General features: G+C 48.3%; 1 protein-coding gene and 1 long non-coding RNA gene across 6 annotated transcripts; both read right to left on the bottom strand.

Annotated features, from left to right (window-relative positions):
* Positions 1 to 663: 663 nt before the first annotated feature.
* Positions 664 to 22653, bottom strand: HERPUD2 (HERPUD family member 2). 5 transcript variants are annotated; one of them, XM_036010420.1, is made up of 10 exons: positions 22283 to 22649; positions 21673 to 22085; positions 12752 to 12829; positions 9618 to 9734; positions 7807 to 7824; positions 7162 to 7316; positions 6700 to 6822; positions 2909 to 3232; positions 1988 to 2102; positions 664 to 1518 (listed from the first exon to the last, which is right to left on the bottom strand). In XM_036010420.1, exons 2-10 carry the CDS (start codon positions 21817 to 21819, stop codon positions 1357 to 1359), a joined length of 1239 nt encoding a protein of 412 aa, XP_035866313.1. In that variant the 5' UTR covers positions 21820 to 22085; positions 22283 to 22649; the 3' UTR covers positions 664 to 1356. The 5 variants fall into 5 exon arrangements, with proteins under 5 accessions (XP_035866313.1, XP_035866315.1, XP_028381943.1 ...); XM_036010422.1 differs by lacking the exon at positions 12752 to 12829 and having other exon boundaries at positions 22283 to 22653; XM_028526142.2 differs by lacking the exon at positions 7807 to 7824 and having other exon boundaries at positions 22283 to 22648.
* Positions 15293 to 17041, bottom strand: LOC118497022. The gene is made up of 2 exons (XR_004899564.1): positions 15632 to 17041; positions 15293 to 15405 (listed from the first exon to the last, which is right to left on the bottom strand). It is a non-coding gene; the product is annotated as an uncharacterized LOC118497022 (long non-coding RNA).
* Positions 22654 to 23700: the final 1047 nt, after the last annotated feature.

Here is a 23700-nt window from a genome sequence, read left to right as displayed (position 1 = left end):
CTACTTTTCAGTTTACTGAATTACCTTTTGCTTAATGTTCTCTTCCTCATTGTTTGCCTTTTAATTATGTATGTCAAAACATTATACACACAGCAACCTTTTTTTAGGGATAAAGGTATTTTCTCACCTCAGTATTACACAGACACTTACCTGTATTTCCCATTACTAGCACCACGGTGCAACGGCTCAAATTCAACGACGACGTCCTGGTTGACATCTACACACGGGAACCTAATTTCACTTTCCAAAGGGCAAACCAGTTATCCCTTGAAATGTCGCTGTTATGAATAAACAACTTAGAGGATAATTCATGGGTTTTCTTAATCTTCTACTTTGTTCTGTCACAGCTGTGCTAATCCACTGCACGTGAGATCAAGTTCTCCCATGCTCCATCCTCCGTCCTCAGCGGTTCAGTGTCAATTAGCTGCCCCGTGAGAAACTTACTCCCTTCATGTAACTATGGAATTGGGATATACAGGGATTTCCTCTAAAAGTTAGTGCGGTTTCAGACCACCTGACAACTAGGAGACAGCTACCCGGAATGGAACGAGGTGAAAATGACCTTGAAGACAGACATCCCCAACTACTTGGAATTTGTATAGATTTTTTGCACATACTGCATATATTACTGAAGAATTAAAACAAAGAACTCATATAAGACAGTTTATCATAATTGACCTTTTATTTTAAAAAATTACAGGGAATGATTTCCAGCATATTGTATTTTATAAAAGTACTGCTTATATCAAACATGTTATATCACTATTAATTCCATTCAAGAGCTGCCTTTTTTTAAGGTACCAATTCCAAATGATGGGACGCTTGCCCTTAAAATTGAAAGTTCCCATTATTTATTCAAATGTCAAAATTAAGATTATTCACAAGTTTATTGCTTTATGGCTGGGCAAGATGCTACTAGCACATGTTAAGTAAATAATATTTTAAAAACTATGAGGTCATTCTGTTTAAAACTTTTAGGATAACTGACAGAAAATAGACAATATATATTCAAATCACAGATTGAAGGGCAAGCTTATTATAGGTACTTCTATGTGAAGCAGCTCTTTAAAGAAATAAGATGCACATATAGGTCTGTCTGGTATAATACACATAATTGAAATTAATAAACCTGGAAGACCAATATTGTTACGCTAAGTTTTGTTAGGATCTTTTTAAAAAAATCACACATTTAGTAGTCCATTTGTGCTTAAACTATTCATATGCAGGAGAAGCTTAAAGAAAAACACCTCTGTACATGATGATGGGAAGGAAGTAATAAATTTTTTGAAATTGCACTGTTATTTAAAACACAGCCCTAAAGTCAGACCCTCCAGGGCAGCCGGCAGTCTCTCGAGCCTAATTGGCAGCCTGGGGAGGCCCCTCCGGGATCAGCGAAGTGAAGAAGGTGGTGATGAACGACCACACGGACGCCATCAGCCCCGGCCTGTGGAGCGCGCCGGCGTCTTCCCCCGCGTCCTCCCCGCTCTCGTCCTCCAGCCCGTCGTCCATGAGGCGCTCCTTGCAAACAAAACGAGAAAGGGACTCCTGAGTGACTGAACAGCCAGCATCAACTCAGGACAGACAAGGAGGAGGTAAGTACCTCCCTACAGTAAGAAGGGATGTGAGAATGAAGTAAGAAAGGGGCACATAGCTGGTCGACACAATCTGTGTGAAATCCAAAATCGATAAATTCCTTGGTGTTTGAATTCAAAGGGATAATTGCCAATGTAATACAATAAATTCTCACCGTGTGCATAATTCTCTTTCTAGGCTATTTTAAGGAAGAATAATATTAGTTCTTCCCATTTAATTCTAACATACGACTGAGTTCTCCAGGATGAAACTGCACAATTTACACGTTTACTTTCCTTCGTGTGTTAACCCACAAGCACTTATGGAACACCCCGAGACTCTTGTATCCCGCTGGTCTCACACCGTGCTCAGGACACACCTGTATCTAAAGCACACCAGAACCTCACGTGCATACCATTTCTTCAAGTTCCAGGTTGTGCGCATCTTGCCCATCGTTGACTTCTGCGTTATTGCGGGGAGCCTGCGGCTGACCTACTTCTTGCCTGAAAGGAAACCATCCGGCTTGGTGCCTGTTCAGTGAAACAAAAAAGTAGTTACAACTGCTTTTACCTGTAAAACTATGAAACATTAGCATCCTACAAGAGAAAAATGACTGGAACTATAATACATGCAAAGACCACACCGCCTACTCTACGCCAAGAAATCCCCCTCCCGAAGCAAGGACAGCAAAGCAGGAGTCATTTTCAGTGTAAAAGTCCCTCGTGGGATCCAACTAGATTATCTGCTTGCCTCCTGGGGAATCAGGAGGCAAGGCAAAATTCGTCTCCTTGTGAAGAAAAGAATCTGACCTGTATCTATAGAACTTACTCTTGATAACTATAATTAAAAAGACCATCTGTGTAGAAGAATGAATAGGCCCTGCCCGGGAAGCTCAGTGGGTTGGAGCGTCGGCCTGATACACCAAGGCTGCGAGTTCGATTCCAGGTCGGCGCACATACAAGAGGCAACCAAAGAATGCATAAATAAGTGAACGACAAACTGATGTTTTGCTCTCTTTCTCTAAAATAAAAACTAAAAAAAGGAATGAATCACATACTTCCTGAAGCTCTAAATAATTGATACAGCACATCTGGCTGAATTAACAGTTTTTGTAAGCAACAATGAAGGGAAAATTTGCTTCTAGACAATTCTGATAAATGTCCTCCCTCGACATAACTGCCCCGCCTCTGACGCCAGACCTGCTGGACCCGACACCTGCACTCCCGCACCCGGCACGCACGGCCGGCCGGCTGCCGCGCGCCCGGTCCACACGGTGGGGGGGGGGGGGTCTCCGAGAGCCACGGAGAGGAGCGGAGAGGCGAGGCGCGTCACTCACAGGTGCACCAGCAGCACGGCGCCCATCACCATGACGAAGCGGCTGAAGGAGGAGTAGAAGTAGACGATGCTGAGCAGGATGGCGGCGCGGGACAGCGTGTACATCCAGTCCAGCCAGTCGCGGTTGAAGTCCTCCTCGTTCAGCACCGGCCCGCCCTGGGCGTTCATCTGCACGTTCTCGTTGAGGGGCCGGTTCTCCTGCGCCGCTAGGTTGGGCGCGGGCGGGGGCTCGTCGCCAGGAACGTGGGCCAGGTTCAGCGACTGCGAAGGCGCGGGCTGGGCGGGGGCGGCGTCCAGCGAGGCCTGAGCCGAGACTGCAGCCTGACTGGAAGAGTCACCACGTGAGTGTCAAGGAGGAGCACGCCCCACCCCACCACAGGACGTTCCCAGCCCTGCTGGGTGAGCCGCGTGTCTCCCATGAGCCTGCCGTGGGCCGTCATTGCCCTGCGCCCCATCTCCTGGGCGAGCACAAACCTCCCCGTGGGAGCAGGACCAAGACTGCGGCGCTCAGGCCAGCCCAGGAGGGGGACGGGAGGGGGAGAACTCACCCTTTCCTCCCCTGCACTGAACCCACTACAAGGCCGGGACCCGCTGCCTCTTCCGACCCGCTCACTGGCGGCCCCTTTTGTCCTCCTCCGGGGAATGAGCCCCCCACACCCGCCACCCGGTCCTCCGACCCCGGCCTCACTAATCATCACTGTGTGTGTCCACCGTCTACGGCAAAGGGTTTGTATCAGTATTTTTAAGATATTAACTAGATTCCAGGCCACAACTCCTCAGCCCCAAACCTGACTTCCGGGAACTCCACCTGGGGACCACTGTCTAGGTCCTTTGTCAAACTTACAAAGAATTGTGGTCCTGAAGCTTGCTTATAACTGCTTGAAAATCAGAGTAACTCTCCCTACCAAATGCCCCAGTGAAGTGGCAGTGCGCCTGAGTTTGCTTTCAGTCACCCAGCAGGGGGCGGCAGCCGTGCGACAGGGCGGCCGTGGGCCGGGAGGTGCCGAGGCGGGGTGAGCGCGCAGCGGTCACTCTGCTGGGCCAGCTTTCTGTACGGTCAAGTTCTTGCACAATCCAAAGTTTAAAAACCAACACAGCAAAGTAAAACAAAACAGAAATTTCCTAGGCGACAAAAGCCTGTTTAAGCCTGCATGCTAATTAACACCTTGCTTTTGCACAGGGCTTTTAGTTCCAGAACGCTGCTGCCTCAGATACTCTAACTCACGGGCAGGCTACTTCTCGAAGTGCGAGAACGTGAGGCCCCGAAGGCAGAGGGTGCGCGAAAGATGAGATGACCTAGAAGCGATGCACAACAAGCCCCACTGCCCTCACACGGCTCTCGTCCGAGAGGGAGGCGGGGCGGGCGGAAACACCCAGTGGGGGGCTGGGCGCAAAGCGGCCCCTCAGTGGTAACCGCCGTGTCGCCACGGCGGCAGCTACGGTGCACCCAGCCTGCCTGGGGCCGCGCCAGGGGACGAGGGGAACACGAGGTGCACAGAGCAGGTCAGCGCTGCGGGACACAGAGTTCACGCTGCAGCTTCGGCTGTCAGACACTGGGGGGCGGGAGGAGGAATGGCTGACTGACTGCATGTCAAGCGGGTTAACGGGCAGCAGTCGCATGAAATACAGGAAAGAGCCCACAGGGAGAGAAAGCGATGGCAGGAAAGTGGGTCTGAAATGAGAAAAGATCTGGGTGAAAAGTGGGAAGTGAGATACCGGGGAAGGACGGGGGCCAGAAGTGACCCAGTAGCTCGCCCTGGTCACCTGCTGGGTTCAGGGACGAGAGAAGCCGGCATCAAGGCTGGGTAAGAAAGAGTGTGGAGAAGGACAGAGGAGACAGTGTCCCTGACAGGAGTCAGGCAGCAGGGCGCCCTCCAGAGGCCGGTGGAGTCGGAGTTTGGACACACTGCACGTAGGGAAGGGCTGACAGCCCCGAGGCTGCTCCTCCCAGCGACTGGGTGGAGACGTGGAGACACAGGATGAGGCCAGGAGAGGAAGAGCTGGGCCTCGTCCCAGGGAGCTACGAGCAAGGCCCCAGGAGAAAGCACCCCCCCCACCCCGCCCCGCCAGACTGCGCATCACCAGGCACATGGTGAGTACACAGACACCTCCAACTGCGCGAGGAGCGCTACCATTTACAGCATCGGCCCCCAGCCGTGGTGGCGCTGGGGACCAGTTTCCTGGGACACAGCTTTTCCGCGGAGCAAGGCGGGGCGGACTGTGACGACAGGAGGCGGAGCTCAGGCAGCAAGGCAAGGAAACTCGAAGCTTCTTGGAAGCTCCCCTGCCACTCACCTCCTATAGTGCCATGCGGCCAGGTTCCCAGCAGGCCACTGACTGGTACTGGGGGTGGGCCCTGACTTGGAGGGCTGACCACGGACAGGAAAGGAGTGATGAGAAGGATGAAGAGGATAACAGAATCAGAGATATGGGAGAGGAGAACACTCAAGAGAAGCCAGAAACGTCAGAGGAGAGCACAGGAAGTGCACAGGGGCCGCCAGGACGGTGAGCGGTGGCGAGTCCTCGCGAGAACGCTGACCGTGTGGGAATGCACTCGCCACCACTGAGTCCTGCGGATACGAGCCTCCTTGACATGTGACATGCGAGCCTTCTATTTCTTTTCCTTCAACGTCTGATCTCTTCATGGAGATCTGCTGCCTCCCAGTGCAACTTCCCTACGTTTTCTCCTCTTTCACAGACAGAACGTTGTACCAAAGCATCTCAATATAATGAGAGACGAGAGGGAGAGGTGGAGAAAGGTTTAGTTGCTATGAACCATTTTTCCTTCAGCCAAATGACTTCTTAAAAAGTATCTGCTGAGATGCTTGAGAACTCCCTCATAATAATTTTTTTTTATTTTTTTAAAGATACTAATTTATTTTTAGAGAGAGGAAAGGGAGGGAGACAGAGAGGGAGAGAAATATCGGTGTGCAAGAGAAACAATGTCTATCAGTCGGTTGCCTCTCACATGCCCCCTACTGGGGACCTGGCCCGCAACCCAGGCACATACCCTGACTGGGAATCAAACTGGTGACCTTATGGTTCGAAGGCTGGCGCTCAATCCACTGAGCCACACCAGCCAGGGAAATAATTGTAATAATTGTAATTTTGTAAAGCTAATGAAACACACCAGTAGGTGCAACCCCAAACTAAGTGACCTGGGGTAAACGCGGAGAACGAGGCGAGCACCGCGGCCAGCGAAGGGGGCCGGCGCGCACTTACTATTGCATGTAGAGCCAAGGGGGCCGGCGCGCACTTACTATTGCATGTAGAGCGAAGGGGGCCGGCGCGCACTTACTATTGCATGTAGAGCCAAGGGGGCCGGCGCGCACTTACTATTGCATGTAGAGCGAAGGGGGCCGGCGCGCACTTACTATTGCATGTAGAGCGAAGGGGGCCGGCGCGCACTTACTATTGCATGTAGAGCGAAGGGGGCCGGCGCGCACTTACTATTGCATGTAGAGCGAAGGGGGCCGGCGCGCACTTACTATTGCATGTAGAGCGAAGGGGGCCGGCGCGCACTTACTATTGCATGTAGAGCGAAGGCGGCCGGCGCGCACTTACTATTGCATGTAGAGCGAAGGGGGCCGGCGCGCACTCACTACTGCATGTAGAGCGAAGGGGGCCGGCGCGCACTCACTATTGCATGTAGAGCGAAGGGGGCCGGCGCGCACTTACTACTGCATGTAGAGCGAAGGGGGCCGGCGCGCACTTACTACTGCATGTAGAGCGAAGGGGGCCGGCGCGCACTTACTACTGCATGTAGAGCGAAGGGGGCCGGCGCGCACTTACTATTGCATGTAGTACTGATGCGCGTACATCTGCTGCCACCACAGCACCTGCAGCGGGCTGAGCGCAGGGTACACGGGGAAGCCGGCCGCCAGGGCTTGTCCGGGAAGCTGGTTGTCCACATGCCTGCCATAACAAGGTAAAAAGCATGTCTTTCAATGCTCTAGAAGTGGAAAGCATTTCTCTAAACTTTAATTTCTGGACCACAGGGCATCCTGCTGTACCGGAACCTGCACCCTACCAAGGTCCCCAGGGCACTAGCACAGACGTTACAAACTGAACAGTGCTGCCCCGATGGTTCTAATGTACGAGCGGCTTCCAAAAGCACTGCTCGCCTGAGCCCCCTGTTCTCAAGACATGCGGTCGGGCAGAGGGTAGCTCTGAGATGCGCTCGGACCCCGGCAGGGGCTCCCAGGACAGCCAGGAGGAAGAGCGGTGAAGAGGCCCCCAGCGCCCGCAGCTCACCCCTGCATGACGTACGGGAACCGGGGGCTCTGGGCCGGGTCGGTCTGCACTTGCGGAAGGACGCGCTGCCGCAGCCCGTCCGGGGCGGCGCTGACCGCCAGCGGCAGGGCTTCCGCACTGGACGACGGAGTGGTGGATCCTGACGGGTCTGGGCTCTACAAACAGAAACGCAATTGCTTTTTCAAGAAGACTGAATTCATTACCATCGTGAGAGTTTAGACGCATTGCTAAACAGGTGTTTATGAAATCCCTCTGCAAAGAGTGGATTTTAGGAATTTACTAATTTGAATCTTGAGAAACTTTCATTCTGATGAGGCTAAAGATTTCAGAAAAATCAAAATTGCTTCATTATACAACAGTTTATTAACTAGAAAAGGCTAAGTAGTGGAGTAACTGTATACAAAAAAACACATACAAAATCGTGAGATTAATGCACGCAAAGCTCTTCTCACGATGCCTAGACCACAGAAAGTGCTCAGTGATGGTACGAATTTCTGCGTCATTTACACAGTTACTATGTGCCAGCTACAGTGTAACATGCAACTAGTAACGCACTGGCTTCAAAGTATGAGGAGCATGCTGGAAATCAGATCTGGTGTTATCTCTGACATTAACAAGGAACATAACCTTAAAATTTCACTTAACCTCCGAGTCTCGGCTTTCCTACAAAAAAATAAGATTGAACTAGATTTTCAAGATTCCTTTTACTTCTAAACTTGTCAGTGTCTAGATACCACCAACAAATAGTTTTCTGATGAACAGGAGACCAGTCAGAATGTTAACATTCTCGTGCTCCCAGGGTTTCAGTCCCTCACCCGCCTCACCCCCTGACACAACACAGCCCCGAAGAGCACCCCAGTTTGCTGCCATTTGAAAACAGTTTATCAAGGGGTTTGTGTACATTTAAAATACAGTTATATCCTACACAAATTATAGTTCTCCCACTGAAAACCCGCGGTACGGCGTGCCCTGAACGCCCTCCAGGTCTGCGGGCACCGCCCCTCCCGGCACCGCCCCAGGGCCAGGCTGCTTTTCCGCACGTCCACCTTCCCGAGTCCGGGCTGGGGGGTCCTGGGACATTCGTCCTTTGCAAAGCTAACAAAAGCTTTCTCCAAGATGTTACTTCACACAAAATACATATTAAATATCTGACCAGGGAGTCTGATTCTTAGGGACATGAATTTGGAAAGGCCTCTTTTTTAGCAAGATTTGTCATTAAATGGACCATGAAAAGGTAGTTAATTAAAAATTAAAGAAAGGCCTAGTCATTTGGCAGCCCAGGCTAGTTTCTCTGGATTTCTGCCCTTATTAGATAACTCTCTCGTGACCAGAGCTCTAAGACATTTTCAAACCCCACTGAAATTTCTCAGTCATAAAACATTAAGGGGAGTTCAACTTCTTTTTCTTTTGACACGTGTAGATTTTCATAACGCACGCTGAAAAACTGAATATATTTACTAATGACAGGAAATCGTGGCCCAGGAACCATGAGGCAAGTCAGAGGATTCTCTCTCAACAAAAACGGAGGCAGCGCAGCCGTGCCCAGCGGGTACACACGGAATGCCAGGCCGAGGCCCTTGGGCTTCCTGACAACACACACTTCCGCTTAACCGAGGCTAACTCCCATGACTGGTGCTGGAGAACACTGCCCACCGAGGAGGCCACGCTCAGTCAACACGGCAACTAGAGAACTAGCATCCGCTGGAAGAGCTACCAACGAGTTATCTCCACTCACCCCCTCCTTCAAGTTCTGGCTAGACCCTCGATGAGAACCGTCTCCACCTCCAAACGTGTCATATAACCCTTTTACTGGAAACCAAAAATAATTCAACGTAAAGGGACTTGGTACAGTATCTTTAAAACTTGTAGAGAATATCTAAGTTGGAAAGTTTTAACTATTAAGAAGAATTTCCAAAACAATTCTAGGTAAATGAAAAAATCAGGCAAGCGGCTGAGCACCCAAGTCTGGGAGAGCGGACTGAGCAGGCCCAGCAGAGGGATGTACGCGCAAATGCAGGCGTTTCAGAACACAGGGTTCTTGACCGAGCAATCTGCTTAGGAGATTTAGCATGCTAAAAACTCAAATAATTTAATCCGCCTCGAATAAAGTATACTCTATCAAACACCTTAAATATTCGTGAAATCTTACTGGCCTTAGAGGTTATATGATACAACCATGCATACCTCTGTCTCCTTACTATTGCAGGAACGAGACCCCTGAAGATGGACCCATTACTGACCCTCACGCAGTAAAGTTTACCTCCCAGGGAGCAGGCTTCAGGGGACAGCAATGCACGTTAGATTTTAAAAACAAAGTTTGAATGCCCAAACCGAGCCATTCAAATCACAATCTCACGTCCCACAAGCTCCGACTGTCCTGTTCTTTCACTTAGTTTTTAGAGGCAAAATAGGGACAATCAGGAGACGCCCCCACGTCCTCCTCTCTGACAACTCACAGAACTGCCGCTGCTGGACGCCTCGGGACCGTCCATGCTGGTGCTGGTGCTGGAGCCGGGAGAGCTGGGAGGGGTCCGGGAAGTGCACACGAGATGGACCATGTGGTACTCGTCTTGCTGAAACCAAAGAAGAGCGCTGAAAGGGCGGCACTGGGGAAGGTGCAGTCAGGCGTCAGCAGCGGCTTAGCTGGGACACTCAACTCGGAACTTAAGCCCCCTCCTAACGCAGCCATTCTTGGTGAGGAACTGCTGCCATCTGAAGGTGAATTTACCACTTTGGGATTTGGAACCTTCTGGATTCAGTGTTTCCTCCATGCTTAGAAAGTGGTCAGAATACTCAGTAACCCTGGGTGACGAAAATGACCGCTGCTCTGTACACGAAGGAGTCTGGAAGCGAGCAGCGTGCTGTCGAGTTGTGGCCTGCCGCCTAGGATTTCAGCGTAAAAACACCCAGCGCCTTAACGTCAGAACTGCAACAGTCACGCCGAAGCTCAGACCCGCAAACTCTGAGCAGTAAAGACATTTCCTTTACTAGGGCTTTGCAGCTATAATGAATAAACTCAAGTAATGTCACCGTCATCTCATTTGCCTTGCTTTTAACAAGGTGATGTATAGTTTTTTATTTATTTTATATTTATTTTATATAAATTTATTTTATATTTATATAAAGCATATATTTGAACTAAATTCTGTAAATATCTCATGTTTCCATTAACCTACAAACATAACCAAAAAAATATTCTAATAATGATTAGGACTGACATTTCAGCTTAGCGATTACATGAGTATGTCTGTACTCAGGCATGAAGCAGGTAAGTAAGAGGGAGAAGGGAAAGAGAATACAGGAGGACGGAGAACACAGCATAGCTCAGCAACTTCAAAAAAAAGAAAACAGAGTATGACAAAGGAAAGGGGGCAGGAAGATAAGGAAGATGCCCGGCTGTAAGAAAGAGAAACAACGTAAGTAAAAACTACGTCTTCATCAACTGCCTGCCATACACCTGGAACTGTGCTGGGTCCTGGGGGGGATCCCAGCAAGGCAGAAGTCGGCCCCGCCCCCAGAGGTGCTCAGAGCACTGTTCAGAGATGAGACTAGCGCACTGGCGCACAATTAGAGAAATGTGTATCGCAGTCTTTCGCACAGGGCTGGGAAGCACAGACCACACTGCTTTCTTTCAGAGTGTAAAGACAGGCTTGAGGGGGGCTAGAGCGTGAAGGGGAGGCAGTTTCAGGGCCAGTGTGCCTCGCCACGTGCCCCGCGAGGAAGACAGAAGGCGCTGCTGGCTCACAACGCCCCCTAGCTTCCGAGTACAGAACATGCAGAGCATCCGACCATGAGATCTTCACCCTCAGAAACCTAAATTTCAAAGGTCCTGTGACTCAAATGAAGTCATAGTGTTATTCGTTTTCATTCACCATTGGGGAAAAGCTTCTGTAAAACAGTTTATAATGAAACAAGTAAAGCTAAGGGTAGCATTTCATTGAAAAAAAGGAATACAATGACTTTAACAAAATCAGTTCTAAGATCGACTAAAAATGTAAACATATTATTCAAAATATTTTATATAAGGGGCCAACAGTCCTTTGACTGAGCATTTTTATTTTAAGTCTTCTGATCAGAAACTATTTCTGGCAGCAAGAACCTTTTAAGAGAGTATCCCTATACAAACCAGCTATCTTTGGGTTAAGATAATAAAATAAATATCTATTTCAAAAAGTCTATAGCCATAATGTTTTTAAGAATAAAAACGGAGAACAGTCAACAGGCGAGGCACACAGGGCTCTCAGGGCAGTGAAACCATCCCGCACCACACCGTAACGGTGACTACGTGTCATTACACACTTGTGCACACCCGCAGGAAGTGCAATGCCAAGAGGGAGCCCTAGTGTACGCCATGGGCTTCGGGTGACAGTGGTGTGTCCGTGATGCAGGCTCGTCAACTGTAACGAGTGTACACTCTACTAGGAAGTGTTGGCCGTGGGGGAGCCTGTGTCCGGGGAGCGGGGGGATGTATGTGAAATCTCTACCTAACTTTTTTTTGGTCCGCTCAACCTAAAACTACTCTAAAAAAAATAAAATCTCTCACGGTGGCGGGGAGACCTGCTACAAATTCCACTATTTTTGAGGGAGAAATAAGATATTAAACCATCTTGGCAACCTGGAACTATATGATTAAAAAGAAAATGACAGCAAGAAGTCACACTGGCAAAGTTAAAATGTCCAACTGTCTAAACAGAAAGAATATACTGGTATAAGATTTCTTAAAGTTCCCCACAGGTAATCATAAACAAAAAGAGGAGGAGAAAGATTTCCTGAGTCGGATCAGGGATATCCAGAACAACATTAAGAATTAAGTCAAGGGGGAAGGGAGTAGCTGGAAGTGGCAGAGGGTATAAGGGAGATAAATGGTAATGAAAAAATCCAATAAAAAATAAACTATTAAAAAAAAGACTTAAGTGAAAGGTCTGAGCAAAAATATCAAAGCTGTATATTTAATTTTGCTACGTTCACAAACAAAAAGCAGTATTGCAAATGCAGAAAAGTTGTAAAAGTATAAATTCCACACATAAACATGAGTGAGAAGCTGCCACTTTAAAAAAACCAGCACTCCAGCTGATTGTCAAAAAACGTACTGAGACACATTTTCGCTCTAAGCACCAACATCCAAAGATTGCTCACTGACGGACACCCGGGCTTCCTTCTGTTTCCTGCCCAGAAACTGACTCCCAACCCAAGCAACCTGTATCATAACGTCACGCAGTCTGGTCGGAAGGGGATGTGAGACGGCAGACTGCGTCAGGGAAAATCCTCACCACACCCCGAACGCTCCTCTCCAGCACGACTGCTAAACTGATACTGTTTTCTTACACAGAATGCCAAATACCTGACGACAAACGTATGATCCCACTTCAGATTCGGCTCTCAGATAGACATGCAAACTGCTACCTAAACTAACTGCAATCTATCATTGTGTTTTTACACTCTAGCTCACAGTAACCTGGAACGTTACCCAGGTGGGCTGATTTTTAGTCTCTGAAGACTGAACTGGCTGGATACCCACAGAAGTTCAGCACGGCTCTGCTCTCACACTCGGACCGTGTCTGGTGGCACGCAGTGGTAGAAATCCGCTTACTTTTCTGAGAACGTCTTTCAGCTGCAGATGATCGGGAAGCAGTCTGCCCGAATACACCAACCTCTGATCCTTCGTCAACTGAGAAACGGGACAAAGAAAAGAATTCAACTTTTTCTAGTTACACAAAATAAAGGTTGGGAGTAAAATGTCTAAATATGGGTCAACTCCCTGCAGTCACAAATAAGCAGAAATCGGACATAGTTTAAGACTTTTCTTTTTCCAAATTCCATTTATGACATTAAGAATTCAGCGAATGGTAGGCTATTTATTGTAGTAGATACGATGAAATATGGATAATTACTAAATTTAAAAAAACAGAGAACAGGTAAATTGGAAGTTTGTCTTTTCAGCCATAATGCAATGCATATGGGACTATCATTATAAATCTTCAAGCTATAAACGAGGTGGCTGGCCTTCCGTTAAAAGTCAACAGCGAGATAAAATTTGAACGTTGACAGAGGTATTTGTATTGTCTCATCAGCATTTTTCATCTAAAAGTATATGTAAGATTTATTTTTTTCTTTACTAACATCATTTGGAACAACTTATTGGTTTTAATTCAAAAGCCATTTGAATTTAGTTATAGCTGTAAATAAACTATTTAATAGATTTTATCATTCCCTCCACTTTCTCGAATAGCTTTGCACATTTTTCAAAAACACGAGACTAAAGGAAAATCAACTCAGTTGCACGGAGACGCAGCTGCCCTCTCTACAAGCAGCCCCCAGCAGGAAATACATTCTGGTTATCTCTGCTCTATTTTGTACTTACGACAAATCTGCTAAGAGTTCCCACTGCTAGCATTCAAGCATTTACAATGAAAGCATTTATGTACAGTCCCCATAAGAACTCCTATTTCATAACTGAGAAACAGGCAAATGTTCCTTAAAATCTATTAACACAATTAGATAGGAGCTATATCAACCACTCTTACGTGTGTCAAATCCAAGCAAAACTGTAACAATTGTTAAATAGACTATATATTCAACATGGCTAGTAAAAGAGGTTTTTACAGTAAAGACAATCGTCACAGAAACCATCACACTAAGATCTATGGTCCTCAGGTGCCAAACATCAAGGGTTTGGGGTTAAGTATCATGATGAACTTGTAGAATTTTATATTTTTGCTTTCAGGCACAAAATGCCCCAGGTGCATCAGCCAGGAGCCTTGGTTCCTTTTAATGGGAAATGCTATCTAAAGACCAAAATCTGGGATCTAAGAGTGCTTCACTGTTAGTTGTCATTATTTCTAAGATTCTTCACTAAGGAAAGCTAGAAAATATGTCTTTTTTTAGAAAAAGATACTTTAAAAGTTCATACTGACATTTCTTAATTAAAGCAATAGGGCAGTATATGGTTTTTACTTATTTTTTTATATCTTCTCTTGCCTTGAAAGTCTTGCTTGCTAATGACATTAAAAGAAATACGCCATTAGCAAACTTATATGTTTCATCCTACTATATGCAATCTCAAAATAAGAACAACGTCGAGTGAAGTTTAAAATTTCCCGAGGCTCTCTACAGCCCTTATGCACACGCCCCTAGAAATACACAGTTTAGAGCACTGTTTCCCAGTCACTCGGGGTAATTCCTCTCGCAGTCACGCCGCCATCCTGACATTAAATCATCAAAGTATTGTGTCACCATGCAGGAATTACTTTCCCTACTTAACTTTTTAAATTATATAGCAACAGAGTCAACATCGTAGAATGATGTCCATTCAAAGGGGTGGAGGTTCTGCCCCTGCTCCCTCCCTCCCTCCCTCATCCTGAGTCACCCTCCCATGGCTTCCATTCACCACCACCCGGACCTGCACACAGGCACCAGCGCTGCCTTCCTTTCCCACACAAAAAGCAGCCCACTACACCTCCTCTTCTGTGCCTCGTTCTCTCCCTTAGCACGCCCCGGAGATCGAGCTTGGGCAGTGCCGGGGTGTCTTCCCCATTCTCTCTGACGGCTGAGTGAGGCTCCTTCACCAGAAGTGCCGCAGTTTACTGACGGACATTTGAGTATTTCCAGGCTTCTGTGATTACTCCCAGTGTCCTCCTCTCACTCTGTTCACTTTATTTCTGTACTCCCTCTGAGCACCCTGCAGCGTGGAGACCCCTACTGACCTTGACAAAGCCATCTGGGTGGGCAGCAGGGGAAAAACTTAACTGGAAGGGATGTTAGGGAAAAGGAGAGGAGTGCGGTTAGAGACAGTGAATACACACAACTTGCAAGGAGGTTTCACTACGGACAAGGAAAGAAACAGAGCACTAGCTAGAAGGGAAGTGGAATCAAAAGAGGGTCTGGGCCCTGGGCAGTGTGGTTCAGTTGGCTGGAGCGTCGTCCGGTACACCAAGAGGCTGCAGGTTCCGTTCCCGGTCAGGGTACCTACCTAGGTTGTGGGTTCAGTCCTGGTCTGGGCGCGTACAGAAGGCAACTGATCGATGTTTGTCTCACATCGATGTTCCTCTCTCTCTAGAATCAATAAATATGTATCCTCAAAAAAAAAAAAAGAGGGTCTGGTCTTACTTGTTTTACTACTTTGTGTTTTTGTTTTTTTAAGAACAGAGAAATAACATGTTTATATGTCAATATGAATAATCTAGTAGAATGGGGAAAAAACTAATGATGCAAGAGAGAAAAACAGAGAATTTAAAAAGCAATGACCTTGCCCGGGCTGGCGTAGCTCAGTGGATTGAACACAGGCTGCAAACCAAAGCATCACAGGTTCAATTCCCAGTCAGGGCACATGCCTGGGCTGCAGGCCACGGCCCCCAGCAACTACACATTGATGTTTCTCTCTCTCTCTCTCTCTCTCTCTCTCTTTCTCCCTCCCTTCCCTCTCTAAAAATAAATAAATAAAATCTTAAAAAAAAAAAAAAAAAGCAATGACCTTGAGTAACTAACCAAGAGGGAGCTGGTACTGGACTCACAGATGAACACAGCAGAGACAAATGAAGAATATTAAGAAACTTGTACAAGATGCCACTACCACCACTCTGTGCCTCAGTTTCCTCATCTGTAAAATGAGGACAATAACAGTATCTATTTCACAGAAATGAAAATGAACATAACAATGAAAATGCACATAAATCTCTTAGAATAGAGCACAATACCCTCCTAAAAAATACAGACAACAAAAACGGGTGTGGGCCAAGATGGGGAGGAAACGGAATCCTCACACACCTCACACACCGGCGGTGAGAATGTTCATGAAACAGCCTTTGTGGGGAAGTTCGGCCCTTCCTCAGAGAGGTAAACACGGAGTTACCGTATGACTCAGTATACACCCAAATCCACACAAAACTTGTTCAAGAATGTTCACAGCAGCATTACTCATAATGCCAAAAAGCAGGAACAACCAAATACGTTAACTGATAAGTGAACAAACAAAATATGATGAATATGTACCCCGCAGCATTACTGGTCCGTACAAAGCAATGAAGAAGTGGTCCTCGTCATAACGCGGATGAACCCTGCAAACACTATAGGAGCCAGACGTGAAAGGCCACAGATTTACTACGATCCTACTTACATAAAGTTTCCCGAACAGGCAAATCCAGAGACAGAAGGTAGACTGGTGGCTACCAGGGTCTGGGGGAGCAGAGACGGGGAGTGGCCGCTCACAGGCCCGGGGTTTCCTTCTGGGGTGATACGCATGTTCTGGAACTGGACGTGGTGACAAGTGGGCAACTCTGTGAACTACTGAAAGCCATGAGTTATACAAGTTAAAGGGCAAGCATTACAGCGTGCGAATTACACCTCAATAAAATATACTGCTGCCTTAAGCTGAACATTCTTCAGATAAGCAGAAGTTTTAAAAGGAAAAGGAATTCTTTAATTTTACTGTGATTGAAAATAGAGAAAAGGAAATTTTCATGTGCCTAAATTAGGTAAGAGGATTTGAAAATGGTTCTGTCAACTAAAAAAATTGTTTCTCCCATTTAAATATCATATAATTTAAACATCTGAGAAACCAGTGGTTAGATAGGATAGCAAATAACAATAATCAAATGAATTTTCATCTAGTTATTTTAGATTATATGTTTTGGGAAAAGTATAGATTTCGAGATCTCAATTCAAATCAAATTTTACTTGTAAATGTGACAGTTCTGCTCCTGCAGCCCGGCTCACCACACTGTCCTTCGCCCTGCCTGAAAACCCGCTTCTGCGGTGGGCAGGGTGAGCGATGCTGGCTGCTACAGCAAGTCCCAAGACCTCAGTAGCTTACCCTAACAAAAGTTCATCCTTCTCTCACTAAACAAAAAAGATTGTGCGGCACCTTTTAAATATAAGAGTTTAGCCCTGGCTGGTGTGGCTCAGTGGATGGAGTGCGGGTCTGTGAACCAAAGGATCGCTGGTTCGACTGCCAGTCAGGGCACATGTCTGGGTTGCGGGCCAGGTCCCCAGGATGGGGTGCAAGAGGCAACCACACAGTGATGTTTCTCTCCCTCTCTCTCCCTTTCCCTCTAAAAATAAAATCTTTTAAATAAACAAATAAATAAATAAATGGGTTCAGAAAACAGAATTAGTACATCTAAAACAAAGCACTAATTAAACCATCACAGTTAAGTGGTTTGCTGTAAGAGGCCGGCTGCACAGACTGACGTACAAATGTACTTGGCCGCATCCGTTAAGAGCATCGCCCTTCTTCCTGCTGCTCACACGCCACATCAAGCAGCCAGCAAACCCCAGCAGGTAGAGCACGGCCACGGCCTGCCCCGCTCCACCCCAGACGACGCTGGTGACGCGTGGTGCAGCAGACGGCTGAATGACCAGGCTGGAGACATCCTGACACCACTCTGAGCAGCCCAGAGACAGAACTCGAGCACTCCGATCAAACAGCTGCCCAACCAGCTGACCCCAAGCGGCCTGCTACCCACTGCACAGACATGGCCAAGAACCAAGGAGAGGCGAGCTCACCTGCTAGCATGACATGCAGAAATCAAACCTGAACTGGTGGAAGATTCTTTTTCCTTCTAAAAGCTCTACATATATTATTACCTAAAGAGACATTTAATCAGATGTCAAAAGCAGATACAACGTTATGCATCCCTAGCGTACTTTAAATATTCACAACAAGACTCTGGCAGTTGAGTTTTACAAAGCCAAAAATACTTCATATTTCTAGAAGTCACCTAGTTGGTATCAAAAGACTGAACTTTTGTATGTGAAGAACTAAATGGGTCTCTCATAATGACATGGGGCTCAAAAAAAGCATGTTCTTAGTATATCGGACTTTGACGTGACCAAATACCTCAGTACAGGCAACCCATAACTTACATGTCAGTTCAAAGAACCATGACCCAGTTCTTTGAAAACAGTCACTATTAACATTTCAGTACTTACATATACTGTCAAGTCAAAGAGCTTTAAAGAGCTGTTCCCAAGACACGCTCTCTGTGGGAAAGGAATTCTGTGGATTTCTGCCGGAACACATCTCGCACTCCCACTGAACCCAGCCCACCCAGAGCCCCAGGAAATCCAGAAACCCTGGAATGGAAGCGCAGTTTACCCAAGCTGTCTCCACCCCTTATCTCCTTGCAACAACTGTAAGCAAAACCAGCACACGGAGCTTGAAGAACTTCCTCCAGAACTCCAAGGGGACATTCCCTGCTGAGCTGTGTGCACCGACAGGCCCCTCGCAAACCAGGCAGAAGCACAACAGAGACTGCAGAAACACAAGGCTGCTCTGGGTCACGCGAAGGAGCAGGGGTGTGACAAGACAGGGAAAAGCAATCTGCTCTGAGTCTTAAGATATTATGCTCCCATATCTCCCCTATAACTTATCAAAATAAGCAGCAATAACCTCACACTAAGTTGATATTCATCAGAACAGTATTAAGGCTTTATTAGCCATTCATCTGCAGCCATTAGATGGCAAACCATGTAAACAGACACCTCTTTTTGTAGTTCTTGTAATCTGCAAGTATACAGCTGAGAGGGCCAAGTTCCTAGAGGAACCGTAAGGGTTAAGCACCTGAGGCTTGCCAGTCAGACAAACCTGGGTTTGAATTCCAGTGCAACACTAGCTCTGAGAAAAAAAGTTTTAAAAAGCTCTCCTCTGCTTAAAACTGTTCTGAGAAAAATATCCCTGTGAACCTTGTCTTAAACCAGCTCCCCATCCCCTCACCCCGGACCCCAGAGCGGGCCACCCCTCCCCTGTGCGTCTGCGGCCCTCAGTGCAGCCCCGGCAGAGCCCTAGTCCCGTCACTGGAGGTATTTACTTTCGTGTCTCCACCCCCCCGCTGGACCTGAGCTCCAGCAAAGGACTCTTACCTCACCTTCGTGCTTAGCACGTGCACGTTCAAATGCCAGGTCAATAAAATCCAAATCAAATAAATACATGAAGCCCAAGAAAGTGTGCTGGCAGTGGGGGTAGGGGGAGTGTTATCTGTTGTGGGTTTCCTGAGGGCAGGGGAGTTGAATTTAAAATATCCATGTGGAGACTGTCTGTGATTAAGTCAACATGTGACCTTACAACTAGACCTTAGGATTTCACACACTGTCAATGAAACCCATTAACAGCATGTAGACACTCGGTCTATTCTTGCAGGGATAAAAGGACAACTTCAAGTCTCCCTTCTTCCCCCTCTAGCAGCTCCACTTACTTCCCCAGAGCGGCTGGCTACCCACAGGGACCCACGCTTCCCGCCGCCAGCCAGGACCATCAGGCCCAGGGAGGAGCAGCGCAGCCCAGAGCTGCCACCTTTTCTCCTTCTCACTGGGCACCGGGACCCTCCTCTGCTTCCGAGTCCGCCCACCCTGCCCCAGGATGTGCAAGGAACCAGGCGTCAGGAACGGTCTCTGCTAAACACCGACACAGCGCCTGAGACACTTAAACACAGGAAGATGTTAAGCAATCGTTGTGGGTGGTCCTAAGAACCCAAACTTCCTGTATAAATGTATTTTGTTAGTCATGTAACATGCTTAGGTTGCAAAATGTTTTCTGTTCCAATTAGCAAGCTTACAAAGAAAACTGGTAGGACTCCAATTTCTATATGGAGGACCACCAGTGGCTGTGGGGTATCATTAAACAGTTGGTCTGTTTGATGACTGAGCTGTGGTAAGTCAGAATGTAAGCCTGTCAAACCAAACCACCACAGAAAAGTTTTCAGTGAAGTTCTAGGAAAATAAACATATGTGCCCCACCCCTAGGCCCGCCCACTCTCATTCACCTGCAAGTAACCTTCAGGTAGTACCTTCGCTTGGAGGAGACTTGCTGGAGGAGGAAAAAGGCCAGGTTTGCGGCCGAGTTAGGCAGTCAGGTAATTAAAGCCCACACACTGTTTGCACAGCCTGCAACCTGTCTTGCAGTGTGTACAGGCAGCAGGCAGGGCAGGAGGGCGGGGTGTAAAGAAGTCTGCGACCGATCTGTCCCCAGCAGCTGCCCCTCACTGGAGATTAGTGCCATGGGGGGTGCAGATAAGGCACGAAGGTTTCACGCCCCTCTCCGAGTTTTTACAAAATAAAAAAGTTTTGGAAAAGTGTAACTCTTGGTCTATCACAATGCAAACCGAGTCCCTTTGGTTCAATCGTGTCACATGAAGCCCCTCACATGAGCGTGCACTGGAGCACGCACACTGAGACGGGCCCGCTTAGGAATGGCATGGCGCTGTGTTACCAGGAGTACTATGGAAGTCTATGGCTTTCAACTCTGAGTATCCACTTCGAAACTGTGCCAAACCAACCATATGCAATAGGAAATCTTTTGTAAAGCAGACAATTTTAAAACAAATTGTTACCCCCTGTGTAAACTTTAACTTTCAAACAAAAGACCTGAATAACTAAGAGTTCCAGCTGGTTTGTTCCAAGTACTTAAATACCTAAGAGCTTTTATTTCTTCTACTAAAAATGTTTGTATCACAAGGTACTGACAAACACAGCTAATGCCAACTAAGGACTGTTTTTCTAAACCTATTTTTGCAAAAACCTCAATATTTCTGTAGTTATTCTAGAAATCTAAACTAACTAAACTTAATACTGCACCCCTGAAACAGTCCTAATTCGTTAATATCCAAATACAGATCAAATGCCTTCTTTACTTATCAAGACTTTTTAATTATCAACGATGCCCTTTCCAATTTACCTTTGGGCACAGGTGGAGCTGTACTCTTTGTATTTTATTTATTATCTTTGCAATACCCCAATATGATTCAGAATGGAAAACACTACCACGTTGACTTACAAATAGCCATATAAAAGGAATAAAAAGATGTACCAAATGGTAGGGGGGTGGAAGGACTGTTCTCTTCTAAATTAGCGAAATTTCTGTGTCCTGTACAGGAGAAAAATGAGGGAGGGAGGGGCAGAGGAAAGTGAATCTAAAACTCATTACTCTTTGCTTCTTAAAATATATATATATTTTATATATATAAATATATATATAAAATATATATATATATATAATATATATATTAGTCTTCAAAGTGTAATTTTGATAGGGGTACATACTTAGTTCCAAAAAAATTGCTCTTCAACAGTAAGCAAATTTCTGGGTCACAGGGTGCAAGTAAAAAGGAATTTTAGTCGAATAAGCAATAAAAGCTTTACTATGAACTGTAATGTTTCTCTCTCTCTCTTTTTAAGGCTATAACTATCATCCTATATTAGGTTGATGACTTTAAGTCCAAGGAAAACGGTCTTTTTTATCCATGCCTGCCAATTCTTACGTCCCTTGATATTTCTGTGCATTCTTACTAATTAACTGAACCTCATCAAGAAGATATTAATGGCTCGGTCACTCAAGACACACACACACACACACACACACACACACACACGCAACTTCAGAACTCAAATACTTCGCGGTCTACCAAAAGAGGTCTGTTGGACCCAAGAGGGGCGGGGGTGAGCAAGCAGATGGTGAGGACCCGGCGCAGGGGCACGAACGGCCGCGGGCCGGAGCCGCTACGTCAGCCTGTGGACACTTACTGGTTTGCTAGGGTAGACGTTAGACAGATGCGTTTTTAGTTTCCCCACGGTCCAGTTCAAGAAGCAGCTAATAGTCTGGTCCCTGTACTTCTGATTCGGTGCCTTAATGATGAGGGTCACAGGAATCTCCATCCCACTTTGGTCCATGGTGCCCCCAAAGCCGAAAACAGTCGGAAGGAGCAGCAGTGAAGAGCCCGAAGGAGCCGAGGTGGTTACCCCCAGCGCAACTGGGGTGGGGACGGAAGCGAGCGGGGTCTCAATATTCCGCGTCCGAGTCGGTCACAAGTGCGTCGGGCGATACAAAGGCCATTGCCTGTACTGAGGGGGATGCACGGTGGCGGCGCTGGGGTCTGGGGGCCCGGCCGCGGTGCAGCGTTCCCCGCCAGGTCCGGGCTCCGCTAGGCTCCACCGGACTGCGGGGGGCGGCGGGGACAGAGAGAGAAATCGTTGAGAAGGGAGGGAGGGAAGGGTGGGGGCGCCACGGCCCCAGTGACCGCCCCTGCCCCCCGCCGCACCCCCCCCCCCAAGCTGAAACGCAACAAGGCCCCTACGCGACGGCCCCGCCGGGAGGGCCGGGGACGGGGCCGGGCCGCTCCGCGGGCAGAGGTACCTGAGAGGAGGCCGCGGGGCCCGCCGCCGCCGCCCTCCGCCCTCCGCCCTCCGCGCCCAGGTAGGGCCGCCGGCCGCGCAGTCGGGCCGGGCGTCCTCCGCGGCGGCCGCTCCCTTCCTGCGGCTCGGCAGCGGCCGCGGCCAGCCCCGGGTCTCGCGAGGCGGCGCGGTGGCCGCGGGGAAAGTTGGCCAGAGGGCGCGGCCCGCGGTCCGCCCGCTCCCTCGGGCGGGGCAGGCGCGGGGCAGGGCCGCGCGGCCGGGGGCCCGGCACCGCCCGGGCGGCGGCAGGTGGCAGGGGGGCGGGGACTGGAGCCAGGCGCCGGCCGGCAGCGCTCCCGTTCTGTGGCTGTTGTTGTTGTTGTTGTGAGCCAGGTTGGGGCCCCTTTAAGCCGGAAGACGCCGGGCGGAAGTGCGTCACGCGCAGCCCTCCTGAGGCGCGGCCCGGGCGACCCTGCCGACGACCGCCGCGCCGGGGTTCCCCCTAGGACACCCGTCCGGGGTCCCTGGTCCCCGCGCGGGCGCGCGCGCCGGTCGGAGCGCACCTGCCCTGCACTCCCGTGGGCGCTCAGGCCTCACCACTAGCTAACTGGGCGTTAGCCTGCCCTACTTGACCGCACCCTGAGGATTTGGGTTGGTTCCTCCATCCTAAGAGTTGGCTCTCCCAAAGTTAGTACCCTTCCTGACGCTAAATCAGAGTTTCCGTAGGTCGACTGTCTGCAAAACTCGGTACCAGCACCTTTGGCGGAGGAGAGACCTTGAGGGTACTTTGCATAAGGCACAAAGGCTCTCAGATAAACTTGAACCCCACTTCTGTGTGTCCCTGGTGCACCTTTCTGAGCCTCAGTTTAGTCTTCTCGATGGAAAAGGTGATGCCCGCTTAAAGGCGCGCTGATGAGTCCAGGAGCGATGCGTGGAAACCACCTGGCAATCTCCCAAATACACGTCAATTTCCTTTTCGTCTTCACGAAGGTTGACACGAGTATCCCGAGCACCTGCTGTGGGTGCAGCACAGTGGTAGATGGATAGGGATGGAAGTGCTATTTTTCTGTTTTATGGCTTAGACATGGGAAGGCAAAAGTTAAGTCCACTGCCCCAAGCTGACTTCTCCCCGGTTTTCTGCACCAAAATGGGAGTGAGTACAGTAAGTTAAAGTCTGTTAGATGGGCATTTTCACAGCTCCAGGCTTCCGCTTAGAGGAGGATGCAGCAGACAACAGAGCGGACTTTGGGGAGCAGGTCCTTTTCCTCTCGGTTTTGTGAGCGTCAGTGAAGGTCAGCTACCACTGTGTTAGGACCACGGGGAAGTTCGTCTCAGCAGCTCATGCAGCAGGATCCCGCACGCCTCTCCTCCTTCACCTGGTTCTTTGGGAGAGGACACCCACCACTGTATCAGCCATACATCCCCTCTCTAAAATAAGGG

Source organism: Phyllostomus discolor, chromosome 10 (genome assembly GCF_004126475.2).
Source record: "Phyllostomus discolor isolate MPI-MPIP mPhyDis1 chromosome 10, mPhyDis1.pri.v3, whole genome shotgun sequence".
In the NCBI taxonomy this organism is placed as follows: Eukaryota; Metazoa; Chordata; class Mammalia; order Chiroptera; family Phyllostomidae; genus Phyllostomus; species Phyllostomus discolor.
This window is presented reverse-complemented; position numbering and strand designations above follow the sequence as displayed.